Here is a 23,596-nt window from a genome sequence, read left to right on the forward strand (position 1 = left end):
TGGAGGGTCGTGCGGGAGTCTTTCATGCTGTGCAGCCTTGAGTCCTTTTCCTCCGCAAACAGCGCCTTCCCATCAAAAGGGAGACCCTGCATCAATGACTGCACTTCGCTGGATAACCCAGAGAGCAGAAGCCAGGACGCCCGTCTCAAGGACCATTCAGCTGTGTCCGCTGCACCCAAAGTGGCCTGCAGAGACGCCCTTGTGGCAGCTGCCCCTTCCTCCACGAGCGTCTTAAACTCCTTCATCTCACTCCCGGAGGCAGTCCTCGAACTTGGGGAGGGATCCCCAGAGATTAAAATCATAGTGACCCAGGAGAGCCTGATGGTTTGCGCCTCTCAGCTGGAAGCTTGACGACACATACATTTTTCTCCCAAAAGCATTCAGCCTCCAAGAGTCTTTGTTCTTTGGGGTCGGGGCTGGCTGCCCCCAATCGCTCCTTGTGGTTGACCAACTCGACCAAAGAGTTGGGCGCCAGGTGGGTATACAAATACTCATGACCCTTAGTAGGTACAAAGTACTTGCGCTCCGCCTTCTTAGAGATGGGAGCCAAAGAGGCTATTGCTTGCCACAGGGCACCTGAAATTCTCACCACCCCTTCACAGAGTGGCAGGGCCACCCTGTCTGGTGCCGAGGGGGACAAAACATTGAACAGGGAGTCTGAGGGCTCCTCCATTTCCTCTGCCTCGAGATGGAGGCTCCCTGCCACCCTTTTTAGTAATTCTTGATGGGCCCGGTAGTCCTCCTGCAGAACAGAGGGCGGCGGGGCCGCAATCAGCTCCTCCAGATGGGGCAAGGAGGCCGGTGTAGTACTTTGGGTGTCAGCCGGCACCGGAGGGTCCACCACCAGGTCGGACTCTGTGCACAGCGAGGAAGTGGGTCCCATCAACTCTTTCCTCAGCGGACTAGGGATGAAGGCCAATAGTGCAGAGCTCAGGCTGGCGTACGACACGCTGCTGCCTCCGGACCTGGAGTGATGATGCCGGGACCTACATCGACCACGGGACCACAACCTCCAGGCGGGAGAATGGCACCGACGGTAGTGGCTGCTCCAAGAGCAGTCTCGACGGGCGGACCTGCGACGATGAGGAGCCAGTGATTAACGCCTGGAGCTACAGTGCCTTGGCGGAGACTTTGCCCTGCGACTGACTGCGGTACTGCCTTCGAGACAAGGACTGTTGGTGATGTCTGCCGCAGTCCTGTCTGTGCTCGCTCCGTGAAGACAGTCTAGCTGGCATCATGGGCGATCTACATGGACTTTATGCGTTGGACTGGGAACGGTCACTGGGCGGTGAGCAGTGTCGGGAATGTTCCCTCGATGGAGACCGGTACCGGGCCGGCGGTGACTGTGGCAAACCCAGTGGCAGCTTGCCTCTGGAACACGGGGCTGACATTGGCAGCACTCCCGGCACCAGCATGGACATGACGTTCTTAGCCACCTGGAGGGCTTCGGGCGTAGATGTCATCTGGACATCCGGAGAGGCCTGCTCCGAAGGGGCCGGGCTACTCCGCTCCGTGTGAGTCGGAGGCCAAGGGCCTGATGGGGACCGAGAACTATCTGACATAGGCCTCGTCTCTGTCCCAAACTTCCCTCAGTGCCGTTGCGAAGAGGGAGTCTTTCCGGTCCTCTTGGCATGCCCTGTGGAAGGGGAGCAGTGCCGACTAGTCGAAGTACCTGAGGGTCTCCACGTATCAACGCCACGGTGCCTGGTACCAGATCGGAGTGGCGTGCCGAGGTCGGGGCCAGCGCCGACCTCATCAGGATGGCCCGGAGTCTAATGTCCCTTTCTTTTTCAGTCCAGGGCTTAAACGACCTGTAGATCTTGCACCTTTCGCTGATACAGGTTTCTCCCAAGCAGCGCAAACAGTCCGTGTGCAGGTTACTCCTTGGCACTCAACGCCTACAGGAGCCACATGACTTAAATCCCGGGGCACGGGGCATGCCCCGGCCCAGGCTCACTAACTAATTAAACTTCACTGAAAACTAAACTGACTCCAGAACGAACAGTTCTGGGGACAAGCTGCAGCAAGGCTGGAGCTAAGCAGTTCCAACGCACTTTCAGTGGTGGCAAGAAGGAACTGAGGGTGGGGGGGAGCGTGCAGCTCCCCTTATACCGTGCCAGGCAGGGGGTGCTTCCCTCCTACGGGAACTGCTAGGGGAAAAACTTTCAGCACTAGTGCACGTGGCAAGCACACACACCTACTGTGGAATACACATGAGCTATCACTCAAAGAAGAATTACTTGAAGTTGGATGATGAGGTTGGATATAGTCTGGAATCTGTTGTGAGGTAAGTACTCTTTTGCTGTCCTGGAATACAGTAGCAGGCCAATAAAAAGACAGTTACTCACCTTTGTAACTTGTTGTTCTTCGAGATGCGTTGCTCATATCCATTCCAGTTAGATGTGCGCGCGCCACATGCATGTTCGTCAGAAGATTTTCATCTTAGCAACACTCGGTGGCCCGGCAGGGAGCCCCCTGGACTGGCGCCGCTATGGTGGCGGATATATACCCCTGCCGACCCCTCCGCCCCTCAGTTCCTTCTTGCCGGCTACTCCGACAGTGAAGAAGGAGGGCGGGTTTGGAACGGATATGAGCAACACATCTCGAAGAACAACCGTTACAAAGATGAGTAACCGTCTTTTCTTCTTCGAGTGCTTGCTCATATCCATTCCAGTTAGGTGATTCCCAAGCCTTACCTAGGCGGTGGGGTCGGAGTGAGACATTGTGGAATGTAAGACCGCTGAGTCTAAGGCAGCATCGTCTCTGGTCTGCTGGACCAATGAGTAGTGTGATCCAAAGGCGTGGATGGAAGACCAGGTAGCCGCGTGACATATTTCCTGGATGGGAACATGGGCCAGGAAAGCAGCAGATGAGGCTTGAGCCCGAGTAGAATGGGCGGTGAGATGGCCAGTTGGAATGTGAGCCAAGTCATAGCATGTCCAGATACAGGATGTCACCCAAGATGAAATCCATTGGGAAGAGACTGGCATGCCCTTCATGCGCTCTGCGACAGCTACAAAGAGCTTTGGTGAACGTCGAAAGGGTTTGGTCCTCTCAATATAAAAGGCGAGAGCCCTGCGGACATCCTAAGTATGCAGCTGTTGTTCCCAGCGCGATGAGTGCGGCTTCGGGAAAAAGACTGGTAGAAAGATGTCTTGATTAACGTGCAAGGCAGAGACCCCTTAGGGAGGAATGCCGGGTGCGGTCGCAGCTGTATCTTTTCCTTGTGGAATACTGTATATGGGGGATCCGCAGTTAAAGCTCGAAGTTCCGAGACACATCTAGCCAAGGTGATAGTGACTAGGAAGGCTGTCTTCCAGAAAAGGTACAGCAGCGAGCATGTGGCTAAAGGCTAAAAGGGGGAACCCATAAGCCTAGCTAACACGAGGTTTAGATCCCAGGTAGGGGTTTGACGCTTGACCTGCGGGTACAGCCACTCCAAGCCCTTGAGGAATCTGGAAACCGTGGGGTGAGAAAAGACAGAACTGCCAGTTTCCCCAGGGTGGAAGGCAGAAATAGCTGCAAGATGCACCCTTGGAGAAGAGGTCGCCAGTCCCTGCTCCTTGAGGGACCATAAATAGTCCAAGATAATGGGAACCGATACACTTTTGGGGATAAAGTTACGCTGAGTGCACCAGTGGGAGAAGCGCTTCCACTTGGCAAGATATGTCTTCCGCGTGGAAGGCATTCTGCTTCCCTGTTGTACTGAAGTGGAACAACGCAACTCAGATTGGCTCAACCAGACAGCAGCCAGGCTGTCAGATGAAGGGACTGCAGGTCCGGGTGGTGAAGCCTGCCGAAGTCCTGCGTTATGAGGTCCGGGCATAGCTGCAGGGGGATCGGGTCTGCCATAGAGAGGTCAAGCAACAGGGTGTACCAATGCTGTCTCGGCCATGCCGGAGCATTGAGGATTAGTCGGGCTCTGTCCCTGCAGAGCTTGAGTATGACTCTGTGGACAAGAGGAAAGGGTGAGAAGGCATTAAATAGGTGCCCCTTCCACGGGATTAGGAATGCATCCGAGAGGGAGCCCAGGGAGCGACCTTGCAAGGAGCAGAGCACCTGGCATTTCCTGTTCTCTCGGGAGGCAAAGAGGTCTATGTGGGGAAACTCTCACTTCCGGAAGACAGCATGGAGAATGTCTGGATGGATGGACCACTCATGAAACAGGAAGGATCTCCTCAGTTGATCTGCCAGAGTGTTCCGGACTCCTGGGAGAAAGGACGCTACCCGGTCTATTGAGTGGGCTATGCAAAAGTCCCACAGTTGTACCGCCTCTTGACAAAGGGGGAGGATCGTGTCCCTCCCTGCTTGTTTATGTAATACATGGCCTTTGCGTTGTCTGTGAACACTGCAACACAACGACCCTGTAGATGGCGCTGGAACACTTGGCACACCATTCGGACTGCTCTCAGTTCTTGGTCATTTATGTGCAACGCCAACTCCCGAGATGACCAAAGGCCTTGGGTGCGAAGGTGCCCTAGGTGAGCACCCCAGCCAAGAGATGATGGCGTCAGCCACCAGTCGAGGGAGCTAAGGATGCTCGGTGGAATTGTGATTACAATATCTATGGCGTCTCTGCCTGGACGGCAGGCTGAGGCGAGCCACGTCTGAAAGGGACACATGCGCAGTCTGTCGTGCTTTGTCACGAATGTGCATGCAGCCATGTGACCAAGGAGGCCAAGGCAAGTGCGAGCTGAGGTCATCGGGAAGCTTTGAAGTCTTTGTATAAGTGAGACTATTGCCTGAAAACGAGGTAGAGGCAAACTGGCCATTGCAAGATTGGCGTTAAGAGTGGCCCCGATGAACTCTATCCTTTGCGTCGGCACTAGAGTAGATTTTTCCAAATTGATTATCAGGCCTAGACACATGAATAGGTCCTTGATGATGTTCACATGACTGGTGACCTGTGCCAAGGAGGTCCCTTGAATAAGCCAGTCGTCGAGGTATGGGAAGACATATATTTGACGACGATGGAGGGAGGCGGTGACTACCACCATACACTTCGTGAATACCGGAGGGGCTGTGGAGAGGCCAAGGGGAAGGACCGTAAACTGATAGTGTTGATGGTTCACCACAAAGTGTAGATACCGTCTGTGCAGAGGGTAAATTGCAATGTGGAAATCCGCGTCCTTCATATCGAGAGCGATGTACCAACCTCCGGGATCCAGGGAAGGGATGATGGTCCCCAGGGATACCATGCGGAACTTGAATTTTTTCATGAACTTGTTCAGTCGTCGCAGGTCTAGGATAGGCCGGAGGCCCCCTTTCGCCTTGGGGATTAGGAAATATCGGGAATAAAACCCCTTGCCCATTAATTCCTTCGGTACCTCCTCTATAGCCCCCATTGCAAGGAGTCTCCGAACCTCTTGCAGGAGAAGTTGCTCGTGAAAGGGGTCCCTGAAGAGGGACGAGGAAGGGGGTTGAGAGGGAGGGGGTGAAGTAAACTGAAGATGGTATCCAAACTCCACCGTGCGTAGAACCCAAAGATCTGAGGTTAAGCGGGACCACGCAGGGAGGAACGGGGAAAGGCGGTTGTAAAACTGAAAAGGATCCTGGGAGACAATTGGTACACTGCTTTAGGGCGCACCCTCAAAAGTTTGATTTGGGTCCCGCTGTTGGCTTGGTGAGACCGGAACTGTTACCCCTTGAGGTCGAGACTGACGTCTGTGATTGGTACGACCTCGCCTTCTGATAAAGTCTTGCCTTGGCCTAGGCAGGGGATAAGGGCGCTGAGGTTGAGAGCGGAAGGATCTTCTTTGAGTCTGAGGCGTATGCATTCCGAGCGAACGCATGATTACGCAATTGTCTTTCAGACTCTGTAGCCTAGGGTCCGTCTTCTGTGAGAACAGGCCCTGGCCATCAAATGGTAAATCTTGTATAGTGTGCTGAAGTTCAGGTGGCAGGTCTGACACTTGCAGCCATGATATACGTCGCATGGCGATTCCAGAGGCGACGGTTCTAGCTGCTAAATCCACAGCGTCCAGAGAGGCCTGTAGAGAGGTCCGTGCTACTTTCTTTCCTTCCTCCAGTAGTGCTGTAAATTCCTGGCGGGAGTCTTGCGGGACCAGCTCTGTAAACTTCCCTACCGCCTCCCAGGTGTTGTAATTGTATCTACTCAGCAGGGCTTGTTGGTTTGCCACCCTGAGTTGGAGGCCTCCTGCGGAATAGATTTTCTGTCCCAACAAGTCCATACGCCGAGCCTCCCTTGATTTAGGTGCAGGGGCTTGTTGGCCGTGGCACTCCCACTCATTGACAGACTGTACAACCAATGAACAGGGAGTGGGGTGCACACATAGGTACTCATACCCTTTGGAGGGCACCATGTATTTCCGTTCGACCCCTCTGGTTGTGGGCAGGATGGATGCCGGGGATTGCCAGATGGTGTCTGCCCTAGCCTGGATCGAATGAATGAATGGCAGGGCCACTCTGGTTGGTGCCTCCACCAACAATATACTTATCACCGGGTCCTCAACCTCTGGAACCTCCTCTGCTGGCAAGTTGATATTCTTGCGTGTGTGTCGATGTGACCTGAGGTCAATTGGAGGCGGGCCCGACGATGATGTCCCCGCTACTACTTCATCCAGAGAGGAGGAGGATGAAAGCCCCGGGACGAGTGGATCCTGTACCGACTCCTGATCCTGGGGGACATGCGGAGCTGGCAGATTGTGGGGGTCTGGTGCGGGGGCAGCAGCTTCCTCCGTACCAGCAGGGGGAGGTCGGCTGACAGTGGCCTCTGGCATGCGGTGTTCTGACGGACCGGAGCATGATGGCACAGCGGGTTCACCTTGGGCTTGGTAATAAGCCCAAGGCGTTCAAAAGGACCACTGATGAGGTCCCTGGTACGGGCCGTAGGTTCCTTGGGTGAACCTGCTGTGAGTGTCCGAATCCCCCTAGGAAGCACTGTCCGCATGGGATGATACGGATGGGTGCTGAGAAGGCCACAGAGGAGCCGAGACCATTTGGGGGATGGTCTCTGCAACTAGTCGAACCGTCTCCACGTGGCACCGGAGAATGGTACCGGGAGTCGTACTGGTACCGAGAGTGAGACCAGGACCTACCACCAGCCGTGCTCCACTGTTCCAACGACCGACACAGGCGGTAAGAAGGAACTGAGGGGCGGATTTGTCGGCAGGGGTATATATCCGGCACCATAGCGGCGCCACTCCAGGGGGTGCCCTGCCAGCCCACCGAGTGTTGCTAGGGTAAAAATCTTCCAACGAACGTTGACGCGGCGCACACACACCTAACTGGAATGGATATGAGCAAGCATTTGAAGAAGAACTATACATTCTGTTGGTGTTAAAACTGACTTTTCTTCTTTTACTCTCAAACAGAGTGTGAAAAAGCTGGGGAGTCATTCACATAGAGTTTTGAACTTCTTGATAGGACTTTCACTTGAGAAGCCAGTTGCCCAGATATAAACAGACTATCATACCCTGTTATCTTAGGAAAGGAGCCACCGTTTGGTAAATACCCCCGGTGCCAGTGTCAGGCCAAAGGGAAAGAACCCTGAATAGGTAACATTTGGACCAATCACAAATCAGAAATCTCTTGTGTACAAGATAATATATTTATGAGGAAATAATCCTGGAGGTCAACAGCTGTAAGCCCATATCCCAGATCTAACAACAGTATTATGGAAGCTAAGGTAACCATGCTTAAATTTCAAATGGTGAATGAAAGTGCTGAGCATTCTAAGGTCCAGGATTGGCCTCCAACCTCTCATTTTCTTGGGTACAAGAAAATATTTGAAGTTAAAAAAAAAAAACTTTGCTTTGGTGTTAATGAGGCACAGCTTCTATTGCTCAGCAAGTAAGGAGAGAATCCTCTTTCTGGACAAGAAGTCTCCTTTGAGAGGGATTCCTGAAAAGGAACAGGGAAGGGGGGTGGGGAGCGGGAAAAGCATGGAATTGAATCGCATGAACAGTTGTAATAATTTTTAACATCCTCTTGTCTATTACAGCATTCTATGCTCTCCCACACTGGAAAAACGGAAGTTTCCAATAGGAGTCTGGGGAAAAGGAGCAGAAGCAAGATCTAGAGGAATGATTATTTTGCAGCTCTCCACAATCCCATCAAAAGAGATGCTTGCTGGTCAGCACAGACTGCAAAGAGAAAGCAGATAGATTTCTATTTTGTAGTTTCTGACTTTTCCTTCAAGGCTCTGGAGGCCTCGGCCAGCAAAAGGATGGACGGACCTGTCCTTTGTCTAGGGTAAGATTGAAGTTTACCATATTTCCTTTTTATTATTGGAGTATAAATGTCTAAAGAACATCAGGCATCATGGGAACCCATAAAAAAGAGTGGAGGGACCCATTTGTTCTCTCACTGAAAAGATCAGGGTGCCCTAATGGAAGGTCATTCACTATGGCTTGGTCTTCTTTCAGAATATTCAAAGACTTACGCCACAATGACCAACACATCATGATAGAGGTTACTAAAGAGCATAAAGTGGTGTCTGCCACATATAAGGAAGCCTGTAATGAAGATCTTGCTATTAAATGACAGTTCATTATCAATGACAACTGGTGAACAAAATTTGTGAAATTATTGTAGTGGAGAAAATCACACTTTGCCATGAGAACTTGGTAATTAGAAATTTGAAACTGCATACTTACAACAGAATAGTTTTTGTCCAAAAAGTCTAAATGCTTTACATTTGTACTAAATGAGGCTCTCTTAGAATAGTACTGTTTATTTCTCTCATTAGCTGCAGCTACCAGAAGATAGCATAGTACTGGATGGAAGTACAAGTATTCAGCTTCTTTTGCAGTAAAATAATATTTCTTCTCAGTCTTTTTAAAAGAAAAATAAATAATAGCAGGAGTATGCCATACAGTCTTTGCAGGCTCCAAGTGAGCATCATTAATCAGAATTATGATTTGCCCAGCATAATAGCAAGAATGATGTCTAATAGCTTATAAAGAGCCTCTCAGGACTTCCTCTAACATGATTTGGAACAAATTCACTACCCTCTTCATGAGTTCTTAAAAGCTAAAAGTATTCAGTACATAATAGTCAGGCTGGTATCACTTCCTCATCCACAGAAGACAAGGAAAGGACTTCAGAGGCTGAGCTAACTTCCTCTCTGAGCTGGTCTTTTCCTTCAGAGAGCTGCTCCTGATGTTGAGTATACACAGAAGACCCACGAGGCTAAGCGGACTTCTGCTTCTCTCTCTTCATCACTCGTTTTGAGAGGCGACTGGAAAGGATGTCCCCTATAACAGTTCCTGGGTTCCCAATATGGCCACTGAACAGCACTGTACCGGTAAAAGAAAAAAAGGGGGGGCCTCAGAGAGATGGCTCTCAGGACATATGAGAAGACTGATAATCCCTTTATCTAGAATAATGGGACATCTTGGACCACCTTTCTGAGACAAAATTTGAGGCTGGGACTGGACCACAGGGGATAGATCAAATGGAATTGCCCTCTTCTGTTCATTTGGCACCGGTTCCTGTCAGAAGATAGGATACTGGGCTAGATGGACCATTGGTCTGACCCAATATGGCTGTTCTTATGGTCTTATGAACAGGCTGTAGGGAAACAGGTAAGTGAATCACTCACTCTGTTCTGGGAGTCAGATAATGAATATGATACATCTGACTCCAGATGAGGAATAGTGGGAATGGGACTGAACTGTCCCTCTCTTAAGGTTAGTAGCAGGAAGGAGACTGGTACTGAGGAAGTAACTGAGTTCTGTACTGGAGATAAATGTAAGCCTCCTGACAGCAAGGGGATTTGGGCTCAGATATTTGTAGGTCCCCTAATACGATGCACTGAATCAGTACTGTGAAGCTCGATCATTCTCTTTACTGTTGATAACCACTCAGTACTGATCTGCTTTCTACAATGCATCAATTGGTATCAATGATGTGGTAGCAGCTGATGCCGATGGTGGGTACTGTAACAAGAGACTTAGTATTGGGCATGATCATAGGGTCCTATGACATCAGTGCCGCAGTGCTGGTTCAACACTCTTGCAATGCTGCATCTGTACCTGCACCAGCTTCACTCATCTTGGAACGAAAAGGTAATTTCAACTTAAAAAAAAAGATACAAGGGGAGCTTTGTCTCATTTCCTTGGGAGGGTGTTTAACTTTTAACTTCTACTTTCCCCTGGCTTCTCCTATCCTTTAAGGTAAGCTTAACTGCATGCGCTCTGGAGCTAACCAATGCCAAGCTGAAAGAAGCACACTCTGGCTCTTCTGTCCATTGTACAGGGGTGTCAGGTGGGCCCAGATCTGAGGCTGACCACATGGTGGGGGGGGGCACATTTTTAGCCTTATCTCCCTGGAATTGCTTGTTCTTCCAGAAAATAACCTACAGATACTGCACTTTAGGCAAGTCTCATGTCCCCTCAAACAAAAAAAGGCATCAAGTAGAGTCACTGAGAGGGAAGTGCTTACTTCACAATATCTGAAGCTGGGAGATTTTAGCATAATCAGTTCCCATAATACTAAACAAAAGAAGGAAGGGTATGGATTTTATTTTGCGCACACACATTGAAGTTCTCTTTGAAAAATCCAGTCCAAAGATACCGTGCACGCAGTGCCAGCTGTACTGGGGGTGGGGGGGGAAGCGCTACATCTCAGGTCAAGTATGCACAGATGAAACAGACACTGCTAGCAAAAAATCGCCTATCTTGGGTGCATGTGCACCTAGTGTGGAACACAATAGGGACAAGTATCCAAGGAAAGACCTTAACAAATATAAGGAATAGAAACAGCCTTACAACAAGCTCTCTTTTATAAATGACAAGTGCTGTGAATTATTAAACAAATCAGCTAATGAACTTGTTCTTTTAATGCTTGACAATCTTCTTCCTATCACACCCAATATTTATTATCACTTGTGCATAACTTAGGTGTTGGTCCTGCACAGACTTACATACCTAACTTTATATACAAATAGTCCCACTGACTTCAAAAGGACTATACATGTGCATAAAGGGAACCATATATTTTTGCAGAATCAGAACAGAATCTTTGGGACAAAAATCATGTCTCGAGTCTGTCACACATTTATGACATTATTAAAAAAAACTAAAGGGGCCACTCAATTTTTAAAAGCTCCTCGTCCACGCTTTACAATTTAGTTACCTGTTGCACGTTACTTACTAAAACAAACTTTACAGAAAAAAAACCTGTTATTGCTGCAATCCACTTCCTCACTTATGTGATTTGTAGAAAGACAGAAAGATTGTTACCTGTAGTGATGTTATGGATGCACTGTGACCTTGCAAAACTGCTAAGGGTGCACATGTTCGAAGACACCAAACTCTGATCATTTTATCACAGCTCCCTGCAGCAATCATGGTGTTCTCATAGTTCACAGCCATGTCAGATATTTCAGCTGCATGTCCTCTTAAAGTTGCCAACAACCTTCCATCATCTGTTGCCCAGATTTTTACAAGGCAATCATCAGAACCCTAAAAACAAGGCAGCAATCATTACAACCATATAATTATCTCTTCTGATGTCTCATACCTATGTTATTTAACTAAAACAACAAAATTAGTGACATTCATTGTAAACCCACTTCTCACCACAGTCTGAATATATTGAGGAAAGCTGCAGAGGAAAGCTGCAGAAGAATGTGCAAGCAGAATACAAAGTATGCTAAGTGCCAACAGCATACACAAATTATGCATCTATAAATGTACACAGAAGCCCTGCAGCAAGCTGGATCTAAATTCTTTAGCAAGGTCTTTTAGTTTCTGCAAAACGCCAGGGCAACAAACTGTAGATACTGCAAACAGCCTGATTTATATTTTAAAACTGAAGTTATATTTAATATGAAAATTAATAATGAATCAGTACAGTGTTCCTTGTATTTATTTTATGTTGAATTTAATATTTTATGCTATACTTGTATTTCTATTCTCTCCCTGAGCCAGCTAGTCCTTCATGCACTCTCAACTTAAGAAATGCTAGCGTATATCTTCAGAATATATTTCCTCACCTTTCCGGCATGCTTTAATAAGGAGTGAAACAGATAACTTTCAAAGCATCAAAAAAAAAAAAATCTTTATTAATGCCTATTGAGATGAATGGGGCAATTCACAACACTCAGAGCTGTCCCAGGTTCTCTGCAAACTCAGGCAGACATTTCTGTCCTGGTTACAGTAAATTCACATTTTGACAGTTTCCTTTGAAACCATAACAGATTATTTGGTTTTTGTTTTAAATGAAATCCAAGACCCTGGGAACAAATGAAAGGTCTGTTAATACCTTCTCAGAGAGCACAAAGATGTAGATAGGTGACTAGTGTCAGGCACCTCAGTGCTTTTGAAAATCTCACTAGGTGCCTATCTGCACATTTGGGCACCTAAATATTTTTTAAAATTGGGCCCTATATGGCTTGCTTAAAGTCACACAGGAAGTCTGTGACAGAGCAGGGAACTGAGTCCATATTTCCAGAGCCACAGGCCCTTACCACTGGGACTATTCTTCCTCTCCATAGGGATATACACAAAAGCAAGTTAAAAACTTCACCCCAGAAAGTTAACAACTAATGTTTTATGAGCTCTAATCATAGATCACGGATCAGAGTCACACATCTGTCATCACTTTTTGTAAAATTGAACAGGTTCCAGTTATAACTCAGCTAAAAAAAATCCATTTTGTTGCAGCACATCTATGAGGCCCAGGTTTATGCTGGCACGTAAATATAATTCATTAATTAGGAGGGACTGCAAGAGAAGAGGGGATTCTGGGCCTTGAGGTCTGGTATCACGATATGTGCCATGCCTACAAGTTAGATTTACAGAATGACAGCAGCCTAGAAAGAACCTACTCACTCTTCCCATCCAAATAATATGCCATGTATAATGTAATATATATGGGATGATTTTTTTTCTCTCTATTATTATTAAAGCAGAAACTGGAATGATTTGAGTGATGTCCTAGAGAGAGGAGAAAGGAGGAAATATTTTAAGAAAGTTCCTTGACAGAAAAGGAGGATGCTTCAGGAACAACAACAGTAGGGAGCCTTGAAGTAGTGGCAAGGGAGGAACGTTTAATATGGACCGGAGAAAGTCTGAGAAGAATCTAGTCAAGGAATTCAGATAAAACTAAAGAGAAAAAGGAGAATGCAAAAGAGGCCAGCAGTACCAGGGAGAACAGCTCTGTCTACAACGAGTAAATAACTAGAGTACCCTGGTCCTCAAATTCACAACTCCTTTCTCTTGGTTGAGGGATTCCAAAGCCCTACTTTATGGGGCCGTGCTGTGACTCAAGCATACTTCCCCACCCCACCAATATCCAGATTCCAATCCCATTCCACACAGCCTCCCTTGGTCCTTGAACTCATGCACTTCTTTCCCTTGGTTCTGGGGCCTCACAGAACCTCCTTGGGTTGTTCTGTGATTCAGGCAGGCTTCCCCCGCCCACCAGTCTCCCTTTCTGGTTCCCAAGCCAGAGAACCCCTGATCTGACTTGATGCTCTCCTACAAATTCTCTTGTCCAGGCTGTCCGCACAGTGACTCTTCGAGTCACCCAACATCTGAGCTTTATCACATTATGGCGGTAAATACATGATTAACATCTGACCCCACAGCCCAACTAGTTTGCTACTCCCTTGAATACCTGTTTCCTTAAAAGGGGCGACGTCATGGAACAGTGGTGGGTTTGTTGTCCCCAAACCCAATTACACCTTACAGGGGACAGACCAGCCCGCTGCAAAGGGTCACCTTCCAACCACCTTCCAACATATGACCAGTGGCACATGTACCACAGTTTGGGAACTCATGCACTAGAACACTCTCCCCTCCAGAAGCAAGATTCTCAAATTTTGAAATTCTTCTGACGCTGTCTTCAAATAGCTGTAAAAAATTGCTGGCAAAATGTAGGTTTTATCTCCCTCTCTAGTGGTTGGTCCACTCACAGAGGTGCAGAACCTACAACTGTTATCAGTTATGATGAACGTAGTGGTAGACATCCGTCTAAGTCAAAAGGTTTCAATCTTTCACCCCACTGTAGTCCATGAGGCTGTTGCAGAAGTTGAAAGATGTGCTGGACAAGTCATTTAAGCAAATTTTTCACATTCCTCATGTTCTGGGTGCCCAAACTGAGACCCTGGGGTCTGATTTGCAGAAGTATTAAGCACTCACAGCAAAATGAAGTCAATGATAGCTCTGCTCTGAACATACGAAGTGTTTTATAATACTAAATACTCTGAAAAAAAAACCAGGCCCTAGATATCTCAAGTTGGGCACCAAAAATTTGGTTAGTCTCTCTGTGCCTCTACCTCCCATCTGTGAAATGGAAAGAATACCATCTTATCTGACAACACTGTTATGAAGATAAAGTCATTACATTTGTGAAAAATTCTGGTGCCGACCACCATTAAAATGTCAACAAGGAAATTAGTAATTCTGTATTTAGAGCTCAGTTTGAAGGTGGTGAAATAAATAAAACTTGAGGTCACATACTAAATTCTGAGGATAAAGAAAGATATTCTAAAAGATTATCAGGATAATTCTTCAGATTTGGTAACACCGGTCTGATACTGGTTCTCTAACTATCATAAAAGACAGAATCGAGCCATCTAGAACTTCTGAAAAAAAACAACACATATCCAGGCTCTGTTCTTTACAAAACTAGTTTTCCAGACAGTCTTTTCATATCTATTCTTAAAATATTTATTTTCCGTTTCTTTCCATCAAGATACTGTTGTTCTATTAAAAAGATATTAACAGGCATAATTTTTGTAGTATAAGTATAGAATTAGCATTGTAGTGAAATCTAATTAGCATTTTAGTGAAATTCTAAGTAAAGCTCAGCGCAGATACAAAACGTATATCCACAGATATAAAGCAGATATCCATGGAGCTGCAGAGCTCTTCCAACAATGAACAAGACTAGCAGGATGGGCTATGGCAAGTGACCAGGCTAGGAATCGCAATGGCAAAAGCAGCAGCGTGTCAGGCTGCTACTCGCAGCGGTGTGAAACTACTGTTTCAGAGCCTGTGAGCCGCTTGCACACACGACCAGTGATAGTTGCCAGTGAAGCAGCGAACACACCAGACACCAGCCAGGCCCACTGGGCAGGGTTTGAAGAAGCACAGCCATGCTGGAGCCGCCCAGGACGGATGCTGGCTCCTACGAGTGGTGGTCTAGCATGCTGCTGCTGTTGCCGCTGCAGTTCCTGGCCCAGTCACTGGCTAGAGTCCTGCTGGTCTCGTTCATTGTCATTAGAGCCCTGAAGCGCCACAGATATCAGCTTTCTATCCGCGGATATAAATTTTGTATCGCTCAGGGCTCCAATTCTAAGATGCAGTCTAATATGCATATTCTGTATATACAAATTATAATTAGAACATGTGTACTTTAAATACAAAAATTACTATTTAGTACATCTATGTATGTCACACACAAGGAAAATAAAGACGATAGGTTACGAGACCTAGAAGAATGAAAGTCACAGAACACAGTTACACACATTTAAGTGTAAAAGTCCGAATGCACAAGTTTAAGACAGTAAAACAGTTTCCGCTTGATTTTACCCAAACTAAACAGAGATGAAGATGTTATTAACTTATCAAAATACATACTAAAGTATTTAAATAGGATGGAATCTGACAACCTGAAAACCAAGTAGCAAAATCTGAATGAAACACTGAGAAAAGAGCAAAGGAGCACAAACAAAAACCTATTTTTAAAAACAAACTCAGTTATTACAGCATTGCTTCTCCAAACTATGTCCCAATGTGAAATTAAGGCTGTAAATATTTGAAATTGTACATTCCAGTTTTAGAAGCTTGATGGCATGTGATCTCTCTCAATATTGTGTACTATTTTGATCTGGAGGGCTATAATATACCACACAGTTTGCTTTTTTATGCACTGGGATTTGCATCCCAACATATTCTACTGCTTTATCATCCATTCAAGTTTTACTTCAGTAGTACTGAACTTCCCCACGCATGTGTCTTTCTAGGATAGTTTCATACCCCCATCGCTGTGGAGTTATGGTATACTGCAGTAAACAGAAAAGTCTAAAGAGGGTCAACAAAACATAAGGATGTGCATGTGATAGGGGCTCCATCTTTAAAGAAGTCTAAATATTTAACATGGAGACAATATAAGAATGAGTGGTAGAGAAACCATTTGAATACACACTTGTGCGCACATTATAAAATGAAACAGCAGCACTGTTCAAATACATGAAGTCTAATACAACATAATTAACTTAATAAAATTCAGAAAAGATTAGATATATGAAATAAATATATCATCTGCAGTTCACTACTACAGCTAGAACAAAATGTGGGTTATCAGCCTTGATGCTTCAGGAGAGAACCAGATTGTTTAGCTAATGTCAGGAAAAGATTCCCCACTCACCTCTGCCCAATAGGAAAGTATTGCACAATTCACTAGAAGTATTATTAAAAAAAGAGAAAGAAAGGGCATTTCTCACATTTCTTTGAAACACTGAGCAAAGGTCACTGTCAAAAACATGAGGGCACACTACTCAAACCATTTGTTCATTCCTTTGTAGCTATTCCTTGTTAACTTTACGAACATTAAAATCAACACTGCTTGTACTTAAATATTCTGAAAAGTAATTTCTTTATACACGTCAGAGATTTCTCTCCCTCTCATTTACACACACAAGGTATTTCTTGCAACTCGTAACTATGTCATGTATAGTTACTGTCAGGTACAATTAGTGTCATGGTAGTGCTGGAAGTGATGCCCATAGCTAAGGCTGCTTAACACTTTCAATTACAGTAACTCCTCGCTTAACATTGTAGTTACGTTCCTGAAAAATGCTACTTTAAGCAAAATGATGTTAAGCAAATCCAATTTCCCCATAAGAATTAAGGTAAATGGGGGAGAGGGAGTTAGGTTCCACGGAATTTTTTTTCGCCAGGCAAAAGAAAAAGACACTATATATATACACACATATATATACACACACATATATATACATATATATACACACATATATATACACACACATATATATATATACACACATATATATACACACACACACACACACACACAATAAGTTTTAAACAAACAATTTAACACTGTACACAGCAATGATTATTGTGAAGATTTGTTGAGGTAGTGGAATCAGAAGATGGGATATTTCCCAGAGACTGCCTTACTGCTAAATGATTAACAAGCACTCAGCTGAGCCCTCAAGGGTTAACACATTGTTGTTATTGTAGCCTCACACTCTACAAGGTAGCAGGAATGAAGGGAGGGGAGGGAGGCAGAGAGAGAGAGAGAGAGTGTGTACGTAAGAGGGAGAGACAGAGACACACACTGTGTGCGTGAGAGTGTGACGCACATTGCCCCTTTAAGTGTGCTGACTCCACTCTAAGCTCATTGCCTTTTTAAGTAGATCAGCAAGTTGAGACAGCAGCTGCTGCCAGCAAGTTTCCTCCATTCTGAGCCCTGTCCTGTCCCATCTCCATGCCCGGAGATAAAGTACAGCAGCCCATAGCATTGGGGGGACGGACAGCTGACCTGCCCAGCAACTGCTAGCCTGCTGGTGGCTGTCACACAGGGAATTTAGGGGAGCTGACAGAGGCGCTGCCGATCCACTATAGTTCCAAACCCAAGAGCTAGCTCCAACGAGCTGCTCTTCCTGCAGGCAGTGGACAAAGCAGGTGCTTGCCAAACAACGTTATAAGGGAGCATTGTACAACTTTAAACAAGCATGTTCTCTAATTGATCAGCAAATGTAACAATGAAGAAACAAAGTTAACCAGGACAACGTTAAGTGAGGAGTTACTGTACAAGACCTTGTTTTCAGTTTCTTATCAACTTTGCCAAAATTAAATTGTTCAGTCTGAAATTTTCTATGGCACGTATCTGCTTCAAGTTAGAAAAAAAAAAAAGGTTCAGCAAAACCAGGTCAGCAATTTCTGGAAATGAAATTAGAGAAAAACAAGTTGTTTGGCCCATACTGATTTTTTAACTGTTGTGCTGTGAGGCTCTAGCTTCTCCATGGTTTGGAACAGGGGCCTGAATTTGGGCAAGAGGTGGGTGGTTGTGGGGAAGAATCACCTGGGTGTCAGGGATGTGCCTTTTGCCATCGCTATGAAGAACCACTGAAATCTGGCCAAATTATAATTCTCTGAGAAACCTCAGCTCTTATAGGCTCAGTAGAGACTTGTTAGAATTTGGCAGCTAAATTAGCCGAAGATGTCATCTGTACTAAGCATACTCCATCCCTGGGCTACAGGAGCTGAGCAGAACTTCTCCTGTAGTTTTTCCTTCCAGCAACCAGAGGCTCCTGTGACATGAAAGAAGTGCAAACTAACTGTGAATACTGTATCCAAGTTGCTGAAGATATGACCCAAAAATGCAGAGAAAAGTATCATATGGAAAATTTTGCCAAGTGTTCAGAATAACGTAAAAGAAGATTAAAGTTTCTTTTGTGCAAGTGTTCCAGATTTCTCATGCACAGTTGTTGCGCATACTAAAAGTTAATAGGGGAAAAAAGCCAACCTAACCATCCTCCAATGTGACTTACAAGTTCAAAATTTCTTCTGCAGTCACCAGCTGCCTCCTGGTTAGCTGATCAAAAAGGGCCCCTCCCTCACTGTTCCCCCTCTCCCGCAGCCACACCGCCACGCAGGCAGTGCTCTGGGCAGCAGGGTCACTCAGAGGGCAGTTGGATGGGGTGGAGATTCGGGGAGGGGGAGGGCAGTCAGGGGATGGGGAACGGGGGATTGGATAGGCCTGGGAGTCCTGGGGGGCCTGTCTGGGGGCGGAGGTGTGTATAGGGGCTGGGTCAGTCAGGGGACAGGGAGCAGGGAGGGGTTGCATAGAGGGTGGGGTCCTGGGTTAGGGTCAGGGAGGGGTCTCAGGAGGAGGCAGTCAGGGGACAGAGTGGGGGGGGGTTGGATGGGTCGGGGTTCTGAGGAGTGTAGTCAGGGGGTGGGAAGTAGGAGGGGTTCAGACAGAGGGCAGGGGCCAGGCTGTTTGGAGAGGTACAGCCTTCACTATGCAGTCCTCTATATAGTTTTGCAACCCTGACGTGGCCCTCGAGCCAAAAAGTTTGCCCACCCCTGTAATAGATCCTGTAAAATCAAAGGTTGCTAAAAATTATCCTACTTGATATTCCCATTTACACATCCAAAGACTGCATTAACCCTTTTAGCCACGGAGGATATACTTATAAATGGGGGGGAACCCCACACCACATGGCAGCAACACAGAGTGAGGATCGAGCTCTGGGACTAAAAATAGACTCAAAGTAGCAGTGCAGATGTTTGGGCTCCACGATCCTTCCCCCGTGTTAGTTTTCAGCGCCCAGTATGGAAGTTTGGGCTCAGGTTTGAGCCTGGGCTCTGAAAACCAACAAGGGGGAAGGACCGTGGAGCCCAGGCTCCAGCCCAAGCCCAAACTTCCACACTACTATTTTAGCCCTGTAGTACAAGCTCCGCAAGACCAAATCAGTTGATCCTGTTTCTGAGGCTCTCTGCCACAGGTCTTTTTTTGCAGTGTAGATGTACCCAGAGTGACACTTCAAGCTCGGATTCAGCTGATTACCCACTATGATCCTGAAGTCTCTTGCAGAGTCACTGCTTACCAAAAAAGGGTCTGCCATCCTGTAAGCATGAACTGAATTTTTTCTTCCTAGTTACATCTGGCTGTATTAAACACATATTGATTGTGCCCAGTATACCCAAATGATCTGAATTTCTCTAAAAGTGACCGGTGTGTCACCTGAAAACTTTATTAGTAATGTTTTTATGTTTCCTCCAGGTCACTGATAAAACTGTTAAACAGTACAGAGCCAAGAACCAATCCTTGCAAGACCCCAAGAGAAACACACCCACTGGCTTATTATCCCCTGTTTACAATTACATTTTGAGACTTATTAGCTAGTTTTTAATCCACTTAATGTTTGAAGAATAAATATGCTTAAGTATATCATAGTGTATGGATTTTGTGTTTAATTTCAGCCAGAATTAGAGCTCAAGGCCTCTTGACTCTCAACCTTGTGCTCAGCTCTCAAGAACGTCTTATTGGCAGAAGTGCTGGGCATCTGCAGCTCCTACTAACTTCAGGTGCAGTCCTCCATGCTCAGCACTTCTGAAAATAAGGCTCCAGGTCTCACACTGGAAACCTAGAATGAAATACACCAAATAGTGGCCAGCTGTGATCATGTGTTTAAGTGACTTGCCTAGAATTGCACAGAAAGTCCATGACAGAGGCAGGGATAGAATACAGTTGCCTTAACCATTACTCATCTTTTCTCTTCTTGTGGTCCCCTGCCACGTTCACTTTCTGCAAAAAATGAGATAGCTGTCATACAAATAGTCTAATTCCCTATACAACACCAATTCATTCCATTTTATTGTCTTGTTAATTACAAGCAAGATTAGGGAGAGAGCAATGGGAAAGGAACAGTTGATTGTATAAGTGTATCCTTCTGGGAACTGGGGAAAAAGTTATTTATAAACTGGGCAATGGATATTAACATTAGTGAAACAATTAATATTGAATCTACTACCATAAAACTGAATTTTAAGCAATTATGCTTCCTCCTTCATTTTCTTTCCTTCTACCTCACCACCAGTTTCTCTCTAAAAGTGTGGCATAACTTCAGACACGGTCATTAACAAGGTTTCGTCATTGGATACCATTTAGCTGTAACCAGCCTCCATCACCGCTCCATGTTGTGTAGGTCCACTTACAGTCTCATCCCTAAAATATTTCAGTAGCTGGGCCTAGAGATTCATTCTTCCCACATTATCACTACGCTATCATGTACTTCAATAGCAATTTTCTTTTTTGAAAAAAAGATGAAAATGTTGCTATAGCAACACCACAAATTTTTGTAAGCCACACTCTTCTAACTTTCATATTGTTTAGATTCTTACTTTTTAGGCAACTAACATTCACATGATCTCAAAACTAGAAGCCTTGTCAAACAGACATGCATAATAAATACTTTTATTAAGAGAAATGTGATTAAAATGACTGGTTTAAAAAAAAATCAAACTTGCATCCTTGTCATTTTTTGCTGAACTTTGGACTCAACGCACTCATCTGTGTACAAATACAACAGCTAGCTTTCTATGAAGCAAAGTACTGATTATCAGCAAACTTATGAGAAGTATCATTATCTGTATTGCAGTAATGTAAAGGGGTTCCAAATCACAGACAAAGCCCTTAAGCTACTGGGCACTCTATAAACACAGAAGAGTTCCCTAGCTTATGTGCTCTATATAATTTGTATTCACTTCCATTCTTACAGAATATGATTGATGTCAGTTATGACTTCATTTTCTGCCACATTACAGTTTGACGCTGCACCCATCTTACTGTCTAAAGAGAGTTCTAGTAGAAATTCCAATTTACAAGGCAGTGTTATATGACATTTTAAAAGCGATCTGTAAAACCACCACCATCTTTTGAATAAAAACAAACACTTATTAACTGTCAATTATATTCTGTGACTTACCTCTACAAATACAAGTATAGGGGCTTATAGATATCCTTTACGAGGGTTCCAACTTCTGGTTCATCTGCACTGGTGGAATTGAATCGCAGGAAACAACTAGCAAGTGAAAAAATTATTTCTGGGACTTGTTGCCACCAGTGCAGGCTGCAGGTGTCTGTTTAGCAATGTCCAATCCAAGGAGGAAGATAAACAAAAAAGAAAAGAAATCTGAGGGAAAAAGCCCCTGGAGGATCATCATCTTCTGACTTACACAGGAAATGCTGTAGACAAATGATGCAGCCGCGAAGACCATTATGTTTATCTTTCAGTAGCTTCTCATCTGCATACAAATTCATATTGGACCAGTCAACACAAAGTCCAAGTGGCAATACCTATTAAAAATATTAAAAGGGCACTGGACAGCTTTGCACAGCTCCTACGAAGAAATAACTCACTTTGCGCAGTAATGATGGTTCTTTGAGATGTGTCCCCCTATGGATGCTCCACTATAGATGTGTCTGCATCCCCGTGCTGATGATCAGAGACCTTTGGAAGCACTGTCTATTGGGCCCACACATGCGCGCTCTCTCTCTCCTCATGCTACGTCATGATGCTAGCTGGCTAATCAACTACAGTTCCTTCTCTATCAGAGAGTCAGAACCAAGAGCTCCAAAGTAGAGGAGAGGAAGGTAGGTAGTGGAGCACCCATAGGGACATGTATCTCAAAGAACCATCTTTACTGTCCAAGGTGAGTAACAACTTCTTCTTAGAGTAGTGTCCCTATGGGTGCTTCACTGTAGACGACTCCCAATCAGTACTCCTTTTGGAGGGCTGGGACTTCGGAGTCGGGTCAGTCAAAGATGACAGTACTGTGGAGCCAAAGACAGCATCAGACACAGAGTCCTCAATGATGGCATGATGTTCTGAGAAGATGTGGACTGATGCCCACACCACTGCTCTGCAGATCTCTGAGATAGGATCACCCTTAAAGAAGGTGACAGATGAGACAAATCTTGTGGAATGTGCACAGATGGAGTCTGCAAGGGTCGTTACAAATCTGGTAGCAGTCTGATGCAACTTGAGACGCACTTAGAGAGTCTTTGGGCTGATATTGCTGAGCACTTAGATCTTTACATCATAGAGAGGAACAGTCTAGGGAAAGTCCTAAAGGCTTCTGTCCTATTGAGGTAGAATGCTAGGGCTCTCCTAACTTCTATGGTATGTAGCATGGCCTCCCTATTGTCTTGGTGAGGCTTGGGGTAGAAGATGGGACGGTGAATTGACTGATTCATGTGAAGAGAGGAGGTTACTTCAGGTGCGGCCTGAGAGTAATCTTATATGGGAAGAACATTGTGTAAGTTGGGTAGTTGGGTGCGATAGCACTGAGTACTCCTCTGCTGCCTGGTGAAATGCTGCACCAGCTGCTAGATGGACCTTGAGAAAGCTCAGGGATAAACCCAATTTTTAAGACACACTCAGACATATAGACATATTCCAGAATACGTGAAATAGTTTCAGACACTGGAGAGATTTTTTGGGACATGCACCAAATCTGAAACCTGGACCATTTCAGCACTTAAGTGCATCGCATGAAGGACTTTCTACTGTGTAGTACAACCTCTTGTACTTCCTTTGAGCATGAGCTTTCTAGGTGCTGGAACCACGTAGCTGCCAAGCTTTGAGGTGGAGAATCCCCGAGTTTAGATGCATCATTTGCCCTTTGTCCTGTGAGAGGAGGTGCAGAGAGGCTGGAAGGGAAATTGGTGGGCACATCACAAGCTGCATCAGGTAAGGGTACCAGATCTGTCTTGGCCAAGTAGGAGCAATTAGAATTATGTAAGCTCCGTCCCTCTTTATCTTTAGCAAACACTTTAGCAGAAGACGAAATGGAGGTAAGGCATAAAGAAGGTCCTTGCCCCAGTGGAGGAAGAGAGCAACACCCAGAGAATACCATCCCCACCCAGGAGCAGTACTGTGGGCACTTCTTGTTCTGGATAAGTGGCGAATATATCTGTGGACAATCTTCCCCATCATGTGAACAAATACTGTCTAAACCATCCCTGATAGACATTTATCTAACCTACTCTTAAATATCTCCAGAGATGGAGATTCCACAACCTCCCTACGCAATTTATTCCAGTGTTTAACTACCCTGACTGTTAGGAACTTTTTCCTAAT

The 23,596-nt window shown here is 45.6% G+C and overlaps 1 protein-coding gene across 4 annotated transcripts in view; it reads right to left on the reverse strand.

Annotated features, from left to right (window-relative positions):
* The window catches only part of PHIP (PHIP subunit of CUL4-Ring ligase complex), a 341,415-nt gene that overhangs the window by 237,399 nt on the left and 80,420 nt on the right, over positions 1-23,596 (reverse strand). For all 4 annotated transcript variants that reach the window (XM_032794919.1, XM_032794918.2, XM_032794916.2 and 1 more), the window contains one exon: positions 11,208-11,429. In XM_032794919.1, coding sequence (XP_032650810.1) covers positions 11,208-11,429 — 222 coding nt within the window. The remainder of the gene's footprint in view (positions 1-11,207; positions 11,430-23,596) is intronic.

The sequence above is a fragment of the Chelonoidis abingdonii genome, chromosome 3 (genome assembly GCF_003597395.2).
Source record: "Chelonoidis abingdonii isolate Lonesome George chromosome 3, CheloAbing_2.0, whole genome shotgun sequence".
Taxonomy (NCBI): domain Eukaryota; kingdom Metazoa; phylum Chordata; order Testudines; family Testudinidae; genus Chelonoidis; species Chelonoidis abingdonii.